Genomic DNA, 22,345 nt, shown 5'->3' on the forward strand with positions numbered 1-22,345 from the left:
TTGGTCTTTGTAAGCGAACCAGTCTTTTATATACTTGATTTCTAGTTTAGATATAATATGAAAAAAACACTTGCTGGCACAAGAGAAAACAAGAAAAAAAAATAAGATTAGTACTTTTCTTTGTGTATTGCTTGTAATATTAATAATTCATATTATATGTAAAAACGTGCTTCTATTTCTTCGGCGTTTTCTGAAATTGATTTGAATTCAATGGAATGAGGAAGGAAAATCATATCAATAAGTACTCCAATATTAATCTAGCGAAAAAATATAAATGATTCCAGCTCATTGTGACAAGAAGCAAAAATCATTTTCCGCGACTCAGAAATTTCTCCAGTTGAAAAACGTTCGATTCTACTGTGAGGCAACCCAAGGTTCTCATTCGGCGTTTATTTCGCTTGTGTGATATATCGGTTAAAATTACAACGGAAGTAATGTGAAACGACGCAAAATGGGAATGCCCATTAAAGAAACAACTGGAAACGAAACCAGCTCACAAAAAACCAAATCTAAAGATTATCTTCGACAATGGACAAAGATCTTGCAATCTAACAAATAGAGGAAGTTGGCAAAGTCTAATGCAGAGCGATGTAGTAGGCAAAGCCAGTTATGCGTCAGGTAATTTTTGTCGCAAGACCATTGTCAGTCATGACATTATTATTACTCAGTTCTTCAGAAAATGCGCAGGTTGTTAGTAATGTGACCTTCGATAGAATCGACCGATCAAAAACAAATGACTTCAAGCTGAAGTCATAGGTTCATCATTCTCCGTCGCAATAAAGCGGCATCTAATGACTAGATGCCGCTTTACTAAGCATGCGGACGGTTAGCGGGATGTTACCGCAAAAACACTGTTCGATACCATTTTTTGAATCCTTGCTATGTTTACCTCGTCTACCTCACCTTCCATTTGACTGCTTTGTATATTTGTCACCTAGTACACGAAGTCTACGCGCCACAAACTTTGAACTTTTGAATAAATGAATAAGTGAATATAACTTTGTTGGTCTAATTTAGTGTGTTTAATAATTTTACTCTGTGTTCAAAGTATGTAAATACAATTCGACAGGTTAGAATTAGCATTTTTGTACTACTATTACTTTGATATTGTACTAGTAACGTCGATCCTTTCATGCCTAATTATTGAGTATTTTTCTGTTATCCAAGAGGGAGATCCTCAACTTGTCATCGATGTCTGTGGTTCCTATAACAACACTAATCAAAGTAGATTTTCTTATATGAACTCTTCGAAGTTATTAATATAAAAGAATAATTATAAACATCATGTTAGTCTGAATTAATGAGAGCACAATACTATAGACGAAATGGCATATTTTTTTTTACAAACTGTAATATACAAACTAAATTTTAAGTACGGCCGCGGTATAGCGTAAAAGCGTGTGTAGTTTACATTAATATGATTTTATAGAAATAATACTTCAAAGCCAATGTAGTATTCTATCTGCCGAAAAGCATGTATTCTAGGAAACCAAAAATTGGCAAAACGGATTTGTATTCGCTTAGCTTAGAATGCTTAACCGATTAATGTCGCACTACGATCGCTACACCGATATTGTGCCTGAACGCTTAAAGGAAACTGAATTTGGAACAAATAACTGTATTTTTACGATACTCACCACCAATCGTGTTCGTTAAATTTGGCGGGCTGCTCATGTCTCGCGCGTGTTGCATCTAGTCACCAGCTGGTAATTTTGCTTTTTGATGGAGAACTGCAGCTCTCCATCTATATATTGTTGTTTTGGTCAGCCAGCCACTCCGTTTTGCCTGTTCCTCTGTATGAACAACAGTCACTGCTCGCTAAACAGCGGGACTACAGACGAAGTTGTTATTTAGCTACGTGCGCCTCTACTGCTAGCACGGCTGATGGTCATCGCAACGAAGACCCTTTCAAAACGATCAATATCGTTTTTCATGTTCTTTATGTATAGGGAAAGTTTGCAAGTTTTGTGGCAATCAAATAGCAAAATGACATTGGCATCATTCATTCAGTAGTTGATTACCCGTGTGCATAGTGAATGCAATTGTTCTACTGTTCTCACGATGGGCGGATGTCTAGGACGGAGAACTCACCAACGGTAAAAAGAGCAACCATAACAACAACAAACTGTTTTTAGTTTCATAACTTCTTCATCTATTTATTTGTTAGTAGTCTTTTGTCGTCATTGTCGTTGTGACTACTGTTAGTTTTTTACTCTGTGGGGTAATAGGGGTTTGAGCGACGGTGTTACCTTCAGAGCGCGCACCAGCTATGTTTCCAAAGGGTCCAAGTATATATATATATATATATATAACACAGCCGTGAAACGGGTCGGGACACCAGAAGACGATAAATCTCCTGTAACATACACACACGAAATACCCATATTGCAATTTTACTGATATTTTTATTAAATATAATGCTTATAAAGGCTGTTCTTATAAACAGTACCTTATCACAGCTTTTACTTAGCAAAATGATATATAAATGAAATTTTCATTTTATTATAATGACGATAAAGCGAAGTTCATAAAGTGCTGTTTATTCGAACAGCTCAGGTGCTGCTTTCTTGATGTGTTATAAAATATATTTGAATTTTAATAAAGTAGTTTTATAATTAAAGTTTAGGTTGTGTATGGCTTCGGAACTGCACTGTAATAGCAGTCTTAAGTTTCCACAGCAAATTGGAAATCGTCAATAATGATTTTAAGGTCTTTTGCTGTGAGGCATAGAAAACTGTATTGAGACAAACGGATAGCAATTTAAACCTACAATAAATATTTAATTTCTTACGGAACGAACTAAGCTTTCCATATTTTTCGCCAGTAATTTGATGTTGTTCAATGTATCAGCCAAATTTCCAGCACCTAGAATATTCGGATCGTTATAATTTATTAATTACTCATTTTTATAAGTTTGTTGAGCTATTATTCGTTGATTTACGATGCCTGTCTTATGGATTTCTTTCATTTTTTATAGCTTCCGTTCGACATTCAAATTGTATCATTTAATGGTACAATGAATTGGCCAGTGGTATACATTTCAGATATAAGCTAACCAAAGAAATTAAACAAATATCAAATTCCCCCAGACGAACTAATATGTATTATTTAATTTTTCTAATCAAGATACGACAGAGCCGTACCGACGACACGTGAACAGCTAGCTAGATGGATGCTAGATCCTTCAATTCGAATCTGTAGAAAACGGAAAAGGTGTTAAACAGAGTAGACATTGGAACTGCAAATTAGTTTTGTGAAATGGGTTTTCTTTTGAGATTCCTATTTTTAAAATGCCGATATTTTATTTTTCTATATTATAGAGTTTTTAATCAGACGTGCTGAATAGATAAGCTAAACAAAAATATGGTGCAGAAATATCTGCGATTGCTTGCATCACTGCCATCTATTTTTTGGCGCTGTAATAGATTTTTCACAATTTACGATTTCCTTATAATACCGTTTTTGAATGTTGAGTCATGTGCTGAAATTATACTAATAATTATACACGTATTTAAGTAGCTATTTCTATTTAAAGAAAAATTAAAAAATGCTAACACACTTCCCAACACAATTTGTATCGCCTAAATTTATTGACTCTTGTACAGTATACAGACAACAAAACTATCCAGTAGACCCATCACTATCAGTAAACTTAAGGCATTTTTCTGCTAGCCGTCGATGTCGGTTATGAAAGACTCAATGGAGATAGAAAGAAACCTGTTGAGATACTGCAATTTTTTTTAGAGCTTTAATAACATTTTTGCTGCAAAATGACATCACTTTGTTCTTCCGCACATGAATTTTATGGCATTAGCAGTATAATTTATCCAGCTCTATGTTGACAAAATGATAAATGATGGTTACGAATACTGTTAAGAAATAAACTCTGTTAAGAAGATATTCGACGTGCGTAGTCTATGTGTTAACCGTTGGTACAGGGCGTAAATTAAAATTTTATATTTTCTACTGAGGACTGGGCTATGAACGAAATAACGCAGAACATCTTAAAAGTGGGCAAGACGCAGAAGCTGGTGGTTCTCCTCATGACGGATTAAGTACGTACCCGCCGTTAAGTACGTAGGTGGACTGTTCAATGACACTGACAATCTTACCCGACTTGCGATAGACGAAGGTTGTTGTAGGATATCTGTATACTGTATAATATAGTGCATAAATAGTGCTTAACAAATATTTATAAGTTGAATACGTAGTTTAATAAATAATAATGATAAAAAGGATGTTTCTTTTGTGTTTTTGATTTTAGAATGAACGACGTTGACTCGTCCTACGATGCCACATCACTTGCCGAGGTATATTTAAAGTAAACTTTTATTATTATTATTGTTTCATAAATACATGTTTCTTATTTTTTTCGCTATAGAACGAACATTTAATAATTATGGAATCACACGTATGTGTCCAATAAATATTAAATGTTAATGTCTTCTGCTTTTTCTTATGAACTGTTCTTTGTCTATTATATTTAGTTTTTATATGATTACTATTTGCCTTTCATCGGTGTGTATTGCAAGGCGCCCCCAAACAAAAACACTATAATATACGTCTCGTCTCTCATTATTATTATTATTATTATATTAATAATACGCATATTACTAGTGGATCTAATGGAGAAGAACTCGGTTCGCTAGCATTAGGTTTCTAACAGATCGAGCTCAACTCCATAAAGGCGAGTAGTATCGGCGTATTCTGAGACTATGTGGACCTTTTGATAAAAATGTTTTAGATTAGTGTGGACGATAGTTGTCTGAACGTGTTTTAGAAAGTTTTGCGGTCAACTCCTCAATAGTACGAACTGTTCCCATCCCATCTTATTATTGAAATGAAAGATAGTAATATAATAAATATATAGCTTTCTCTACGAACACAAATCATGTGGCATCTATGCGTTGTAACATAGTAGGATCATAATAACTTATCCGAAATGTCTGCTTGCATGCTGCAGCTTAATCTGGTTGTGAACGAGGTAAGTGATCTAGGTATGTTCAATACTAGCGAATTGGTCCCCCGCTGTTCGAATGAGTATTATAGTGGAATGTTTGTAGAAAGTTTTGCTACTGCTATCAACAGTAGTTGAATACAGCTGCCAGTTGTAGAACGTTGACTACATATCACTGTTTATTTTACGTCGATCATCAAATATTTGTAATGCACTATCTTGAACAGTTCCAGATAACTTCTGAGCGGAATTAACCTATACTATCGAGGAGAAGTGGCTGTCGTCACTGAAAACGAACAAGGGTCGAAGTCCTGTGCTTTTCGATTTTTAGCTATATATTAGGTATGAAACACCAAGTTTAAAAAAATATCTTAAATATCCGGTACTTTTTACATCAATGAAAGCACATTATGTACAAAACGACACTTTCTTAAATTAGATAAGTTCGTTGTAAATGACTGGAGCGTGTTTTATTTATTTGCAGCCTCGCGGATCGCGATTTATACCAAAGTGGCTTAAACGAAGACCTAAATTTTCTTTACGATCAGCTAATCCGTATTCTAATCTCGGTCAAGATGATCTGATCGAACGTATGTATTAGTGATTCTGCAATTTACTGTTTCACTTAACATTAGTCGATAAGTTTCATACAGGAATTAGATATGACAAGAAGCTGTAAGTCGTTCAAGTAGACATTGACGAACATTTCAGGTGAACTTTACAATCCCGTCGTCCAAGGCCGCGAATTGTGGCCTCATGAGACGCCGGACGTTTGGGCAGTCCCAGCTGACAGTGGAATTACCGTACCTGGAGTGTCGCTCGTGTTAGATGCAGCGGGGTGCGCTGTGGAGCGGGATTCTGTCAACAACAACCTTTGCGCCCTCACACCAAAAAGCAGAGTCCATACCGATTCCCATTCCTCCATAGAGTTAGAATGGGAAAACGAAGAAGGTTAGTTAAGTTTTAAGTACTGCAGTTTTAGCTTTCTGTGCTTCTCGAGCTTGTCGACTAGAAATCCTTTTTTTTTTGGTCACATAAATTACAAACGAATTTCGCGGAGTTCAAGTAAACAATTAATTAGTATATTGGCATTTGGAAAAGGTTGCATTGCTTTGCCGGGAAGATTACACACTGAAGGTCACACGCCGGAAAGCCTTAGTCGAAGCAATGTTTAATATCTAATAATAGTCGTTTTTCACTATTGTCACATTTGTTTACTTCTTTAAAAAATCGCCGCCTATGCCGAAGGTATGCCGTCAACGAAGCCGGTCGAGGTAAGCACCGGCAGCAGTGTTCAACGACAGATCTCAGCCGTAGCGGAGCGCCACGAGAGGATGAGTCTGAGCTCGATGGCATCACACCGTTCTCGACGTTCGTCGCTTTCGAACAATGATAATGAATTAGAATGGGATGAAGATTTTGCATCGCCAAATGCGTTCCAAGGCCTGCGAACGCTTGATTTTGATACAGAGCAACTGATAGCCGAGATTGACAAGATGACCGAGAAGGCCCTGCGAGAGACGGAACGAGATGACACGTCGTTACCACCATTTGACTCTATGGAGTCGATGCCTAGTTTGTGAGGGATAAACGCTTAACAAACGGCGGCATCAATTCGACGAATCTCCGTTTTCGAGTTAATCTATTTAGAAGATCTTAGGCGGGTAGACAGAAGGAATATCTTATTCATCATAAGGTGTACCGAAGGCCAGTCAAACGGTGATGCCCGAAGATTAAAAGCGAGATCGCTTACTAGAAGAGACTAACCTTGCTTGGTGACAAGCCATCAATTTAAACTCATTATCCGGTGGTGCTCAAATGCTCGAGAAAAAAGAAGAGTGGCAAAAGTTCGAACACTCGCAAAGTCAAAGATGTGAACATTTTTATCGAAGTTATATTTTTTTAATAGTGTTTCTTGTATGATTATTCTATTTGTAGTGCTGTCATATACAAACATACTGCAAATAGATAAATGAAAAAATCATATAATAGCAAAAAAAAGAAAAGTGGGTTTTGGCGATTGATTCGCAAAAGGACTGATCACGACCAGTGAGCAGTAACGGCAACAATTTTCGGACGTTGTGATTGAGTTTTCAGAGCTCGTCGAATTTATTGACGAATGTATATCGGGGTACCTGATTACTGAACGATAAAAATAAGAATAAGGGCCTTCTCTTGCTTTCATTCATGTTACCTCGCAACTGCAGTGGTAGCACTTTTACATAACATTAGCAAAAACGGCGACGGAAGCAACATGAAGAATGATAGCAATAAGATTAATCTTCTAGTAACTACACAGGTCATTTTCTAATATTCAGCTGTGACTACGTTACGGGTGTGTCACATGCTGAGCGGAATTATATAGGAATGCATGTAAAAAAGTCAAATAGCAAGCAAATAACTTACAATAGATAGGGGGTGCAAGTGCCAAATGAAAATGATACCTGTTTTATAAGAATGATGACAATGGTAAGAGACCATGAAGAAGTATATCTAGAATGCACGGACGCAGAAGTATCGTCTGAGCGAAACTCGTGAATAAGTGACGATGGGTGACGTGAACATGTGCGTTGTACGTTCTCTCTTGTGTGTGTGTCTGTTGGCTTGAACTGGAGTCAGTTTTGTTATCACCGACACGGCCACAGGGATCTTGCTGAATACCCTTGATCACAATTCACATGTAAATACATTAAGGTATTGCAGTTGGGCAATGGTTTAGCATCGCACATGGTGGTATTGATACAGCAATATTGGTGATACTGGAATTGAAAGAGACGGATTTCCAAAAGCGGTATATTTTTTGCTCTCTCCATTTCTATGTCTGGAATTAATAGTAATAGTAGTAGTGATAATAATAATAATAATAATGCGATCCGTCTGCGTCACTTTTCATTGACGCGTTCATTTGCAACTTCCGTAGCGCTCAATTAAGGGATAGTCAATATACTCTTGCGAGAACTCCACTCTGGTAGTCAGTCGACTTAAGACTGTAGATGAGTTCAGGTTTAGTATGTGTACAATCTCCTTGCACAGTTGTACATCAGTGCGACTATCAAATAGCACACGAGAGCGACGTGGGCTCGTTCCTATGTCAGCTTAAGAGTCGAAATGACTTTCGTTCAGGTATCAAACAGTCTGCACACCTAATATGTTTATTTAAACTTGCCTTGCTTTTGCCTAGATATCGATTTGCCTAACTGTCTGACTTTTATATTATTTTGCGAAGCTCTGCTCGATCCTTTTGTATGATACAGTTACATAGTACGTTAATGTTCTTTTTCGGCTCCTTAAAGCTCATGGAGGTTTTAGTGGGAGTGAGGCCATTTTTATACGGGTTACTTTTATTGTAGCTTTCTATACAACCTATACGGTGCAATGCATTGTGTGAAATGCAACAAATGCAACGGTTGGACAAAGGAGCTACTTCGTGATGAATTTTTGGTTTATACTACAGGAAACGAAGATACTACAAATACGATAGACGGGGCAATGCAGGTGCTGCCAACATTAGCAATGCATGAGCCATACTCAATATTATCACAATAGCCCTTTGCACCTGTAAACAAAGAGTAATTAATTGACGACAGAATCGGTGAAGATAACAAAGTAGGCTTTGCCTTTTTGAATTACCCGTGCATTAATTAACACAAAGAAGTCAATAGGTAAGTTTGGTAGAATCCCGCTTTGCCATTATGGTCGGGCATTATGTTCCGCTGGCGCCTATAAACATTCGTATTGAACATAATTTCCAATAATTCGTTTTGTGTTTTTATGTGCTTCGATCGCTAGTGTGCGTGTGTGTGTGTGTTTGTGTATTGATAAAGATGATAATAAAAAATTTTAGTGAAAATGTACTATATAATGAGGAGGATAATTACAATGGTATTAATAACAATAATAATTATTATTATGATAATAACCATAGATCAATAAATAATGATAGCAAAGACAAGTACGGACTGTTCATACAATGCACCTATAAGTGATAATAATATACACGAAAAATGTGTCGATGGATGGTGCACGACTTGATGAAATTAAAGATGACAGAATCACTACGATAAAACTTGCTGCTGTCGGATCATGTGTTGATCTGACTTCGTGTAAAGCTTGTTAATTAACAAGGTACTCTTGTCTGCTTCGTCTGTCAATTAGCAAGGCACCTTTACAACACAATAGGGACTGAATATGAATAACGGAAAAACAAAAAGAAAGAGACTAAAAGTATGCTGGTAAATGTTAAGTAGCTGTTGCTTGTTAAATTACGCTGAATTAACAAAAATTATGGGAGTGCAGAATGCTTTCGTATGGCACGTCAACGAATCCCTTTATTGTTTATCGATAAAGATAGTGATAACATTGGCAGGCAGAACAGCCCTAATAGTTGGGACTGACAGCAACGATGCGTTTTGTTTGGTAGATATGCTCGAAATGGTTGTACGAAAATAACAACATATAGAAATATGAGCTACATATGTAAAGTCAGTGACGGGTGCGGGTGTACAAATTTGTGCTCGAGGAATAACACTGCTAAATAATGATTTCAAAGTGAGCCTTCAAGTAACAACGTATGTATAATAATTGCAATAAAAAAAATAATTCAGTAGCACAAATATAATACAATACAAATACATCTACCATGTAATAATCATGTATGCATATGCATATGATTGTATTTTCCTGCAACTTCTTTGCCGAGGCATGTTAGGCCGTCGCCTACCCATCACTACTAAGTTTTTGTACATATCATGCAAGAATTTTCCATATAACACACATCAGTCTATTATACCTCTCTACTATTCAACTATTAAAAGGTGATTAAGAGATATAGCTGGTGGCTTAATGAACGAGAATACTCAGCGTTGGTGGACGGTCGAAGTCGACAGTAATAAGTTATATAATTTGTAAACTGACACAACGTCATTCCATAACGTAAGTGAATCAATAGGAAAAAATATATATATATGATTTGTACACATTGAGTATAATGGTGTCCTCATTTTTCAAGAACACGATTATAGGTGATCATGTTCTACCCATCATATGTGTGTTAATATAGTTTTCAATGTAATGTTTTTAGTACCTACCCAAATGTTGTCGCATGTTCACAGGTCTGCTGGGAGTTTGATTGGAATCTCTGTTGGTTCTTCGATTTAGCAGACTTCACAGACCGATTCAATAAATGCGGAATCCAAATTATATTTATTATAGAAGTGGTGTATATCCTAGAGGAAGCCATCAGCCTAAGGTAAATTATTTTCCGCTGCAAAATGCTTTGCATCATGAGTAGATTTGTTATTTGCGTACTGTTTTCGTGAGTCTTCTAAAAGTGGCTTACTCACAAAGTGTTTTTTTTCGTTACTAGGTGCTATTGCACGATTAATAGTTTTAGAATGCTTGCTATAAAACGAAACATATTTATCGTCTAGGTTTTTATCTTTAACTTCTTTTTTTAACTTCTAAGAACTACGTTTAACTTCTTAGAGGATTTAATGTACTTATTCAGCGTTTTCTCCGCTTACTAAATAATTTTATGAACTTATTCCTCACGAACCTCTACTCAAATTTGCTTAGTTTTTCCATTAAATGTTTATATTAATTTTTGCGATCTCGACTTATTTAAAGAATAGGGTATATAAAGTAGTTCTTCGTATTCGAAAATAGTTTTCTATAGATTTTTTTTCTTGCTAATTTTCTAGTATAGGTAGCACCTTCTCGACAAAAAATCACTGATTTGAACAACTTACTTTTCAGCCCTCCCCAAATTTTTATACTATGTATCAGACACCCTGTATAGACAAAATCAAGGTGGTGGCTGTAGACAAAATTGCTCGTTAGACGACTCAGTTGTTACCACTCAATGTGGTATTGTTAGAAACTACCATTTTTATTCAACTATAAGGAAAACGTACTTTGCTAGTAAAAACTAAAAGCTTACGCAAAAATTATCTTAGCTTTTTTTATTATACGATATTATCCAGTCACTCTTAATGACTTTCAAACGGCTACCCTCTTTCTCAAATCCTCTTCGGAGTCTCATTCCGAATACCGGTATCCCTATTTTTGAACACTGAGAACATTTTTAAGTATAGGACACTGCAGGTCACGGTAAATATTTGCAAGCAATGTATTTTGAAATGGTTTATTTAAAAGACCTGCCCCGCAGATTTCCGCTAAAATCGCCACGCTTATCAAAGCTGCTGTTCATACAGTCCTTTAAACAAAATTTTATGAGGACTAGCTGATTCCTTATTTTAGTTGACCAATACACTTAGCCCGTCCACTACAATTTGATAATAGGGTTTGGAAATCAATCGGTCAGTTTATAATGGCCTTGGAAGTGTCAATACAATTTTATCGTGATGGTAATAAAAACTAAAGTTTCACAAGTGGGACGTTCTTTCATATTTATAAACTTACCAACAATATGTATCTTGAATACGTTTCCCTGTTTAGGCAAGTTAGATTGATCCTTAAAATGTTTAATGATATAACGACAGAGAAAATGTGCGCAAGTATATATTGGAATTACAGTTAAGTACTTCGCAATTTATGTGTATGGAGCTTATTTAGAATGCACTACTATTAACATGATTAGCAACAATATCATACAGATGACGCAACTTGATTAATTAATGATTTTATTTGCATAACAACATTCTCATTTCTATATCTACTAGAAATTACTTTTTGACTTCTATAAGAACGTGTTTTATATTTATCTCAGCTTATCTCATATACAATACCTATACATATTTTCATTGTCTCAATAACTACATTTTTTTGGCAGTAAAGGTTTTGATATTGTTCGATGTACGCCTTTCTCTTCTCGATCGAGGTTACGTTGTCATCTAGGTTCGAACCCGGACATAGATACACTTCAGTTCATGCTGGAAGCCAACCATCTGATGGAATGCGTAACGATGATGCCGGGCGTAAAACTCGAAATATGAAGAGGTTACGGCAACATAAAACAAACAAGATAAAAAACTGTAAAAAATCACCTAAACTGAATTGCATATATTGATAAACAAATCTGAGCAAATCCCAGGATTAACTTTGTCGGCATCAAGTTAATTTATATTCTCCTCTTTCTCACGTTTTTCTAGCATTTCAATACCTTCTGTGTATTCCATTCTAACTTTCGTTTTCGTTGAGCTTTGTCCTTATATCCCTAATTAATTTGGCACTTCCGCATTGTCTCATAGATACATAGCCGTAGTGATGTACATATGGACGCGTTTTGCTATGAAAAATACTCGAAGAATATCTGAAATTAAATATTCTTCATGCACACAGAACACCTAGATACGAGATTCTGAAGAGGTGTGTGCTTCTCTTCGTTTACGCTTGTGGTGGGCATGTTAAACATTCGTTGAGGATCGATTTGTGCCATCCAGAAGCCTAGCTTATTGCTGAAATGCGAGCATGATCCCCGGGCACCATTGCACTCGACGAACGGCACGGGACTGAAATGCTGTAGGCAGGAACCAGGCGAGGCAAGTGGTTGTCCACCGCCCTGCGCTCCAGCACCTGTGTGCATTGCCCACGAATAACCATGCCATAGATTAGTGTAGCCTGCCGGGCATTGAGGGATCTCACGTGATTGGCTGTGCACCGCGAGCGTATAATTGGGTACTTCACAAACAGCGCATCGCGAGATGTGCTCGGAAATTTCTCGGCCAAAAACGGGTCGCGTAGAGAATGGACGCATTGTGCTCAACCAATACGAGCGATCGTTACGTGCAGCATAGTTACAAGTATCTGTGTTTTCACAGAACACGAAAGGCATTGTACTAAAACGCTGCATACATGATCCTGGATTGCCAAGGTCTTGATTAGCTGCCCGCCCATTTCCTGCATGTAGAGTGAAAAAAAGGTTAACCAAGAATGCGCATATATTACCGGATTAATTAAGATCTTGCAAGCCATTTTTTGTAAAAAGAAAAACTAGGATTAAGTTAGGTAGCCTACTTTTGTTAGTGTTAATGTGTTTACGTAATTATTGTTACGATTCATATATCTTGACAATTGTATTAATAAACCACAGCGAGGGCAACAATAAGTCTGTTAGGGTCTTGTTAAACAAACAGCAATGCCAAGAAGGCACATTTGCCTAAAGGATATTATACATACTACCCCTGAGGTTAAGAACGGTGTGCAAGAAGCTGTGTAAAATATCTAATACTAATTTGTGGTCAAAGAAGACCATGCACTGCATAAATCATATTTTTTACATTTTTTCATGCTTTTACAACATTTGGAAGTATATGTTTCTTTTTTTCTATAAATACAGTAACAATTAAGCTCTTGTTCATTATGCAACTAAGGGATACAACGTCATATTTACTCGTTAAGATATTCTTGAGGCCCAGTAAGGAACTCCAATTAATTAGTGCACTGTGAGCTTCCATTACTTTTAGGGGCTTTCTAGTATACTTGGTGCCGTCTTACCGTCCAAATAAAGCAATGAATATCCGTTCCAAATTTCTTTAAGGCGGAGTGGGCACACTGGTATCTCCATGCTCTGGGAGTGGATAACAACCAACGATCCAACTTGCTCCTCAACCAAATCCCACGTAGCCGCCCCTGGTGGGCCTGCAGGGCCCTCCCTACCCATAGGGCCGTCGCGTCCTGTAAACCACAAATCGAAATACAGGTGTAACGTTATTATCTGACTTTATCCATGTATTAGGCTATAGTATAGTCAAGTATGAGGCGGGAATAATAGTAAATTATTTAAAAGTCAGTCGAACTATGCAGTAAACACCTTCAATTCATCCTACATAAATTCCAAGACATGACAATAAGGCAAATGCTGAAAAGCGATAAGAATTGGTTCAGTAACTTCCAAACAGGACGTAAATGCATTTAAAGGTACAAACCGGTAAGACCACGAGGTCCAGGTGGTCCTTGTAGGCCATCCCTTCCTGGTGGGCCTGCAGGACCAGGCATTCCAATAAGAGCTGGTTCACCCTTTTCCCCTTTCAAGCCGGGTTCTCCTGGGATTCCGGGATCCCCTGGAATTCCAGGGTGGCCGCGTTCTCCGGGTTCTCCCATTGGACCAGGAACAGCCTCACCAGGGATTGCGATTGCTGACTGACCCTTTGGCCCCATTGGTCCTATAAATGTTAATTATTAGACCTGCTGTTAAACGTATTAACAAGATTGCTAGTATTGCAGGTTACAACAATTGTACATCATTATAATAAGTAGACATGTACTGACTGTTATAAAAAGTTTGTCGAACTTTTACGTTAAGGTTATAGTACTTACTTAATGCGTGCTCCCACAGGTAGACACAGTGTAGATATGTATAAAGCTTGTGCCAGAGACCGAGATTACTCTAATATACAGTATATTGGCAGTGTATTGGATTTTTTATTAGCAGGTGGAAGAAACTTTTCATACTTGCAATGTGTCTAGAAGTGAGTACAGATTAGTAAAAAGATAAGATTTTGATATCACCTCTTTCAAAGCCATAAATAGAAATTAAATAAGAGAATATACTATTATGAATATACCTTGATGGCAGATAAGTCGCATCTAGGTTAGTGTACACTAAGTGATTGTGTAAGCATATTCTCACTAATATTGAGTTTTAAAGTCATAATTAGTGATTCTAGAGTTCTCAGTCACAACCTTCGGCTTAACTGACCTTGGAATCCAGCCGGTCCTGGAAGCCCTGGATAACCTCGTTCACCCTTGTCTCCTTTTTCACCGCTTCTACCTGGAAAACCGGGCTGTCCAGGCGGTCCTTGATCGCCCTTAAAGCCAGGAAGACCAGGAATGCCTGGGTCTCCTTGCCATCCTGGGGGACCAGGTTCACCGATGGGTCCAACCGGTCCTGGCTCGCCGGGGTAGCCAGGCTGGCCAGGCTCGCCCATTAAGCCGTCAATACCGGGAGGACCCGGATGGCCAGGAGAACCAGGTTCTCCTACAGGTCCAGGCGTACCATCTCTTCCAGGAGGTCCCGGAATGTTACCTATTAACAGGATGATTGTATCGTACACCCTTTATCATGAAAACTAACAAGCGAGTTCCGAGACACGAAACGGTTTTATTGTAAATTTAGCCCTATAAGGAGATAACATTTCCCAATGTTGTCTCAATCGTGCGATGAAAGACCCCCAGAAAATTATTTTTCTAGGAAATGCTACAAACCTTGACCAGGTAGTCCGGGCTCTCCTACAGGACCATCTCGTCCGTCCCGACCAGGTTCGCCCTTAGCACCAGGGTACCCTGGTAATCCTCGTTCCCCTACAGGGCCTGGTTCTCCTCTGTCTCCTTTTACGCCCTGTATTGCCCAGCCAGGCTGTCCGGGCTCTCCAGGAGAGCCAATTGGACCCGGTGGGCCGTCTAGGCCTGGGTCACCAGGTAGTCCAGGTGGCCCCTCATGGCCGGGGGGACCGGGATTGCCAGGAAGGCCATCTAAACCAGGGTCTCCTTTTAGTCCAGCTAAACCTGGAGTTCCCACAGGACCGATGTTGCCTTTAGGACCTTGAGGTCCGGGAGGACCTGGGAAACCTGGATTACCAGGTGGTCCAGGCCGGCCCGGTTCTCCTGGGTTGCCCGGCTCTCCAATGTAACCTGGGTATCCTGGTTCCCCAGGAGCTCCTACAATTCCTTCTTGCCCAGGCATTCCCGGTGGACCGTCGAGTCCTGGGTTACCCTTTATTCCTCGATATCCAGGCGGACCGGGCAATCCGGTAGCTCCAGGCGCTCCAGGAGCACCAGGCGGTCCAGGATCACCTGCGGCTCCAGCATCTCCCTAAATACATCGTTATTCTTAACAGTCTTTCCGTACATGGATAGTTTTTTTTTTTTTTTTTATCAATACAGAATGTCTGAGCTTCGATTGGCTGCTATAAACTTCTGATTATTCCAAAAAACATAGACTTTTCATAATTTTGTATACATGCAAAATATTAAATACATATGTCAAAACTAGATGCCTGTTCTAGTGACTGTTATATGACTGAAAATGGTATTATTCCCATATATTATCCCATATGTAGCAAAGGTTTAGCGAACAAAGTGAAGGTTGTACAATAGCCTAAGAAAAAAAAATACGGATGCTGTAGAGAAAAGCCCGCAGAAACATTTTTTTGACCTCATCACACGAATGAAGCAGCCAAAGAACATTCTATTCCACTACAGATGCGTCTTGTTTGTTCGTATATGCGACGTGAGCTGCTCTGAAAGTGTTCTTGTTTCCCTAATTGCGTATAAATAAGAGGCCTTTTATCGAATAGGGTCTTCGCATAGTTTAGCAGAAGAACACGGCAGGTCCTTTTCAAAGACACGATAGCTCAGCGGTCAAACGAAGCGCAGGGCACGACTCGGTGATTTACTTTCTAGTATAATACTAAAACTCGACGTGTCTCTGTCTGTGCGCGACACAAATCGCCTGGTGCTGGCGTTGCGTCTCTCGGCTGCTACAAGGTGGGAAAGGGTTGCTGCCAAGAGAAGGTTATCGAATCGGTCGTCGGGCAATACCGCCGCTGTCCAAAGTCCGAGTTCCCGCATCGTTATTTTCACCACACAGGTCGAGAAGTCATACGAACAAATCGGACACGGAGCAAGTCCTATAAGCTATACTCTATCCTATCTATAGAGTACTAAAACGTGGTTTTTGTCTATGTGTAACTGGAGCCACCCCGGAGCTGTTGCTGTCTCTCCGAGTTTTTAACAGATAAAAAGTATTCGATTAGGCTAGTAAACACGGTACCTGCGGAACCCCTTATCACACAGGTCGAGCAGTCAAATGCACAGAACAAGCACAAAGCTAAACCCATGGGTTTTACTCTACTACAAAAAATGGTTTTTCGTGTGTGTAAGTCGCTCCGGAGTTAGTATTGTTTATCTTACCGCGGGCTAAATCTATTGTGTCTGTTTGCCAGAAGTTCAGAAGTGAAACGTATTAAACGCACGAACAGCGAAGTCCGCAAGTTACGCGCTATTATGTATCAGTAATAATATAAAAACGTTTTACTACTAAACCGCGAAGTAAGCTTACTTTATTCCCAGGCATTCCAGGTAATCCGGGGGGTCCGTCAGGCCCTGGGGGTCCTGGTGGACCATCAATACCTGGAAGACCAGGCATTCCTGGGAGTCCTTCTGGTCCTGGTTCGCCAGGACGACCTTCTCCCGGAAGACCTTTTTCGCCTTTCTCGCCAGGCGGCCCTTGGGGACCTGGAGAGCCGGATGGACCTTCTGCTCCAGGTGTTCCGGGAATTCCGGGTCTACCGCGTTCCCCTTTTTGGGCTGCTCTTCCAGATTCACCTTTCAGTCCATCACGTCCAGGAAGACCTCTGTCTCCTTTCTGGCCTGGATGACCTACAAAGCCAGCAAAACCTGGTGGGCCGTCTTTGCCAGGCATACCAGGTAGGCCGGGTTTACCAGGTTGTCCCTCAACACCGGGTGGGCCCTGTACTCCAGGCAACCCAGGGTTTCCTATTACGTTCAGTAAGTACACATTATTTATACATAAACAGTGTTTTGTACATAGTAATTATAATATCATTATACAGAACATGAGATTTTTCCAGTCCGTAATTTCCTTGCATTATGTTTTCACAAGTGTAGTATAATTCCGCATATACTGAAAATCTAAGTAAGTAATACGGTATTTAGAATTAAACGTTTAATAATTTAAAAAAATATTCACCTGGGTTGCCAGGGTCTCCTTTCGGCCCGCGTGGTCCAGGTAGCCCTGGCTCACCGCGGAGTCCATCAGCTCCATCTGAACCGGGCTTGCCTGTTGTTCCTGGGTTACCTGGGGGACCCTGTGGGCCTTGATCACCCTTCAGACCTGAAGCTCCTGGGTGACCCGGTAGTCCATCGTTGCCCGGATTGCCGGGTGGACCAGGAATACCTGGCAAACCGCGATCTCCTTTAGGGCCAGGTTGGCCTTCCTGTGCTTGATCTCCTTTTAGCCCAGGAAGTCCATCTCGACCAGGCAGTCCTTGTTCTCCTTTGGGGCCGGGCTCGCCGGGTAGTCCAGACGGCCCTGGATACCCCTCACGCCCGACTGGGCCAGGCAATCCTGCTTCACCGGGAGGACCAGGAGGTCCAGGTAGGCCTTTTAGTCCTGAAAGAAAAAGATATTATATCATTAGTGCTTAGTCATGAAATGGTAATAAAAGTAAAGTTGTATTTTGACAATATGTATAGCTATCGAGTACCTTAGCGTGAATTACATCAGTTTGTGTTCGGCACAAAGTGCTGCTTTTCGTTCTAATAAGTTGTTTTAATAGGATATATAAATGCCTAGCAGCGTAATAAAAAAAATACATATGTAAAGTCATTAACAATACGTGCACTAAAGATGAAAATACATTGAATAAAATTTTTTTACTAAGATCAACTACTATTGGATCGTCGGAAAACTATCGACTGTTTTGAGTCGAAAGTGAAACCAATATTGTTTTAATCTTAAAATATTAGTACTAAACTAAATATGCATCAGTTCAGTCAATGACCCTCGGCTATTTCCTTGGTTATAATTTCATCACTGTATGACTTCTGCAATTTCTAGGTGAAAAATGGAATAAGCTATCTTTACATATACTCATTAAAGCTGAATTAAAATCATTCAATGGTGCATTAAAATTTCCTATTCAACTCCTCTTAGTTTTTTCTGAGTGATTAATAATATATGTCATCTGCGAAAACACGGCGGGCGCCTTTTCTGCTCACTAGTTCCGATCGATTTGGTGCAAATGGGTCCGAGTCGATCGTTTTGGCAGGCTTCAGCAACTTATAATGCACAGTTGTGTTTCGATCTCATCAAACACATTTTGTTTGGCATCGGTTTGGGCTTTGTCACCGATTCTATAATATATTTCTTTTTCATTTGCACATTATCAGTGGATGCGACACATTTTTTTTTTTATCACCCGTGATTAACCGCTTTAGAATGACTAAATTTGACTCAATTTCGTTGCACCTGTGTGAAGTACGGATTCGAAGTACCATAAAGTAGATGATTTTTCGTGTGGCATCCGGCTTTGGTGCCTAATAACCTTGGCGATATGATGGCTACTAATGTATTGTTCTTGTTTAATTTTTGCAAGGGGCTCATCAACTTTTTCCATAGTTAATCAGTCACTACGAAAAGTGTCTCTCCCACCGAAACGAGAGCGAGAGAAGCATTTTTAGGCCATTTGTTTCGATAACGCATCTTGACCATAAACAGTAGACATTTTTTAACGAGCCCGGGCAGGATTTGTACATTTATCGTAATATAATTGTAAAATAGAAAGAATCTGCACAGGAATTTTATCTATTTTCACGGTGTTTAATCCCATGTCTAAGTCTCAAGTGACACCAACGCCGACCCGCGACTCTTAAAACCTAATATATGTGATCGTAACGCCGCCTAGGTAGAAAGACAATCAATATTTTTTAGAGAATCCTATAGACCTTATCCTAGTATTGTTTGACACTTGTAAAATATTTTTCATGCCCCTACCTCTAAATTATGTCAGTCGAAAAAAAAAAGAAGGATGAAATCTTTAATAAATTCCATACACTAACGGTAGTGTTGGCAGTTTGTCAGTTTGTATCATAAAAATGCTAAGGTGGGCAGAAAATGTCCACGTGGCTAGTTAAGCCTAGAGTAAATTAACGAGCATTTAAAGCATATTGTAGAATACTGTATTTTCGCTATGTTTTTTATATACTTTATATACATAATATACTTTAAAACATATTTATTTAAAAAAAAAACTTAGAGAAAAATCAATGTTACTTAACCCTTAACAACGACTGTCTTTAAATTTTGTCGTGGGTGTTTCAGAAAGTAAAACATCTACTAACGTAACTTTCTATATATTTATTTTCTCAACCGTATATATATTTGTTAATAAAGTAAAACGTAAGTTTTTATATTTAAAACATTTGAATATTTCTTTGTGAATATTCTTTTGAATATTGAATAGTCTGTATGAATATATTTGAAGAATTAATAGATATGTCTGAAAATAAAAATGAGCGTATTCACAGATGAGTGTTTTAAAAACTGCAGAACATTGATTAGATTTTTGTAGAGTTTGTGCGGTTTTAAAAGCGGCTTAGCTACACTTCAGATATTGTTTAATAAAAAACATACAATTGTGCAATCTTACCAGGTAGGCCTGTTCCACGGTCTCCAGGGGGTCCCAACTCGCCGGGTAAACCAGGGCGACCACGTTCACCTTTGATCCCGATTGGGCCTTGCATCCCAGGCAGTCCTTCAACCCCCATCGGTCCGGGTGAGCCCGGTAGGCCAGGAGGACCACGAGGACCCGGTGCTCCAGGGAAGCCAGGCTCACCTGGCGGGCCATCTTGACCTGGTTGTCCGTCTATTCCATTTAGTCCTGGTAGACCACGTGGTCCTGGAGGACCTTCCATACCTACAGGACCCCTATCACCAGGGGGTCCAGGTAGACCCCTTTCCTTAACTGCAGGTGTCGAACGAAAAGAAGTATTTACTAAGTTGCATTAGAGTGACTAGATATGCGCTTCAGATATTTTTTAAATGATTTTTAGTGAGGAAAACAATAACATTTGTTTTTAATCAGAGCCGCAGTTTACATAGCTTAACTCTCTGTTTGGTGGATTCTAGTAAAAGTAACTCGCATTTAATGTTCTCAATATAATTAAATTTACTTTCTATTGGTATACTTTGAGTATATTTTTGGCGCAGAACATTTTGGACTGTTCCTAGAATCATTAAAAAAATTTAACCCAGTTCTCAAACGAAAGTCTTTTAGTAAGATCTAAAAACACTTGTTTATAAAAAAAAAAAAAAAAAAAAAAAGCTGAGATACTTTACAACGTCTACAAGTATTTGTTATGCTTATAGCTGTCTTAAGACTTTCTTGGGTGGCTGGTCTCTATCTGTTTCAGTTTACGACGTATCCACATGAAGAAGTCTGCTTCAGCAAAGCTTAATGCCGATATTCATTGTATATTTTAAAGTTGAAATTAATTTTTATTCTCCTATTAGTCAAAGCAAAATTTGGAGAGTGCGCTGTGCAAAGACGCAGATTTATTTACAATCAACGGTTAAGGTAGTTCATCTAGATTACCCAGTTTGTGAATCACTAGTCAACACATGCTCTTAGCTTTAAATTTTATATTTGAGCTAATAAACACACATTTTATGGCCTCGGGTGCTGGATCACCCTTCTCTCCTTTGTCTCCTTTTGGACCTTCGATTCCTGGAGGACCTGGTTCTCCGAGCAGGCCTGGCGGACCGCGTTCGCCATAACCGGGATAGCCTGGCAGACCTGGATCACCTTTATCGCCACGAGGTCCAGTTGGACCTGGGTCGCCTGGTAAACCAGGTTGGCCCTAAAGTAATGAAAATTAATTTTAATTTTACGCAAGGATAAATTATCATTGGTATAGCAATTTTGTTCCATAGTATAGATCCCCTTAGGTTTTAAAGGCTTTTACTAAAAAGAACGCATAGCTATTACTGCTAACGCTTGTTCATAAACCGATGAAGAGAATGTTTAAGCAAAACATTTGACTGTATTTATTATACTGATCTATAAGCAAAACGAAAAAAGGAACTTACTTGTAGACCATCGTACCCTGGAGGTCCGGAAGCACCTTGAGGTCCCGGAGGACCTTCCGGTCCAGGGTCACCTGGGGTACCAGGGTATCCTGGAGGGCCAGGTGGACCTGGCGGTCCTTTCTCATTAGGTCCGTCATAGATGTAGTCTAAACCTCGCTCGCCTTTTTGGCCAGGCATCCCCATCAAACCTGGCATCCCCTAAAATATGCATACAGAGCACCCATTTGTCATGTCTCAGTTATTGACCTGAGCAGTATTTGCGATGTAAGCATTTACGCAAAAAGGAATATGATGTAAGTCATCTTTTTTAGCATATATGGTAAGTTGTCTTAAGGGCATGAACCAACTGTTTATAGTAAAAGTTCTTTCACGATAAGCAAATAGTTGACTAGTTTTTCATTAACTAGATTGTTTAACTGCGACCTTCACCTAATCTAATAGTGTTCTACTTACCATCTCTCCTGGCGCTCCTCGTTCGCCAGGGTATCCATCAAAGCCACGGTCACCTGCTCGACCAGGGCTTCCTGGAAGTCCCGCGTCGCCTTTTGGTCCAGGCTCACCTGGGTATCCAGGCGCGCCCTTCAGACCGGGTATACCGGGCTCGCAAGCATTACAGACACCTCCTTTATCTCCTTTAAGTCCAGGAATACCTGGCACACCTGGTTGGCCGGGCCTGCCTGCTACTCCCTTGGGACCTTCTGGTCCCGGTTCTCCCGGAAAACCTAAAATAAACTCTAGGTTGATAACTAACTGGAAACAAAAGTGGTAGGGTGTAAGGTTCATACTGACCTCTTAGTTAAGTTAAAAAGCACTTTCTG

At 39.3% G+C, this 22,345-nt stretch overlaps 2 protein-coding genes across 2 annotated transcripts in view; one reads left to right on the plus strand and one right to left on the minus strand.

Annotated features, from left to right (window-relative positions):
* Nucleotides 1–1,766: 1,766 nt before the first annotated feature.
* On the plus strand, nt 1,767–6,964 carry LOC111261670 (uncharacterized). The gene is made up of 5 exons (XM_022835295.2): nt 1,767–2,096; nt 4,265–4,310; nt 5,442–5,547; nt 5,669–5,908; nt 6,206–6,964. Exons 1-5 carry the CDS (start codon nt 2,062–2,064, stop codon nt 6,538–6,540), a joined length of 762 nt encoding a protein of 253 aa, XP_022691030.1. The 5' UTR covers nt 1,767–2,061; the 3' UTR covers nt 6,541–6,964.
* Nucleotides 6,965–11,581: 4,617 nt separating this feature from the next.
* Col4a1 (Collagen type IV alpha 1) overlaps nt 11,582–22,345 on the minus strand; it is a 28,358-nt gene continuing 17,594 nt past the window's right edge. Inside the window, exons 8-18 of the mRNA XM_022835296.2 lie at nt 21,981–22,249; nt 21,528–21,725; nt 21,103–21,298; nt 20,089–20,403; nt 17,628–18,050; nt 16,977–17,413; nt 15,122–15,728; nt 14,616–14,942; nt 13,843–14,079; nt 13,412–13,591; nt 11,582–12,814 (exon numbers count right to left, since the gene is read on the minus strand). Coding sequence (XP_022691031.1) covers nt 12,234–12,814; nt 13,412–13,591; nt 13,843–14,079; nt 14,616–14,942; nt 15,122–15,728; nt 16,977–17,413; nt 17,628–18,050; nt 20,089–20,403; nt 21,103–21,298; nt 21,528–21,725; nt 21,981–22,249 — 3,770 coding nt within the window. The 3' untranslated portion in view covers nt 11,582–12,233. The remainder of the gene's footprint in view (nt 12,815–13,411; nt 13,592–13,842; nt 14,080–14,615; nt 14,943–15,121; nt 15,729–16,976; nt 17,414–17,627; nt 18,051–20,088; nt 20,404–21,102; nt 21,299–21,527; nt 21,726–21,980; nt 22,250–22,345) is intronic.

The sequence above is a fragment of the Varroa jacobsoni genome, unplaced genomic scaffold, assembly GCF_002532875.2.
Source record: "Varroa jacobsoni isolate VJ856 unplaced genomic scaffold, vjacob_1.0 scaffold_584, whole genome shotgun sequence".
Lineage (NCBI taxonomy): Eukaryota > Metazoa > Arthropoda > Arachnida > Mesostigmata > Varroidae > Varroa > Varroa jacobsoni.

What these genes read in the sequence shown, in the direction of transcription:
- LOC111261670 (XM_022835295.2), top strand. Translation starts at nt 2,062, where the DNA reads ATGGGCGGATGTCTAGGACGGAGAACTCACCAACG. An exon ending in ATGCCACATCACTTGCCGAG is followed by an intron (nt 4,311 to 5,441) that starts GTATATTTAAAG and finishes ATTTATTTGCAG; the next exon opens with CCTCGCGGATCGCGATTTAT. An exon ending in TCAAGATGATCTGATCGAAC is followed by an intron (nt 5,548 to 5,668) that starts GTATGTATTAGT and finishes CGAACATTTCAG; the next exon opens with GTGAACTTTACAATCCCGTC.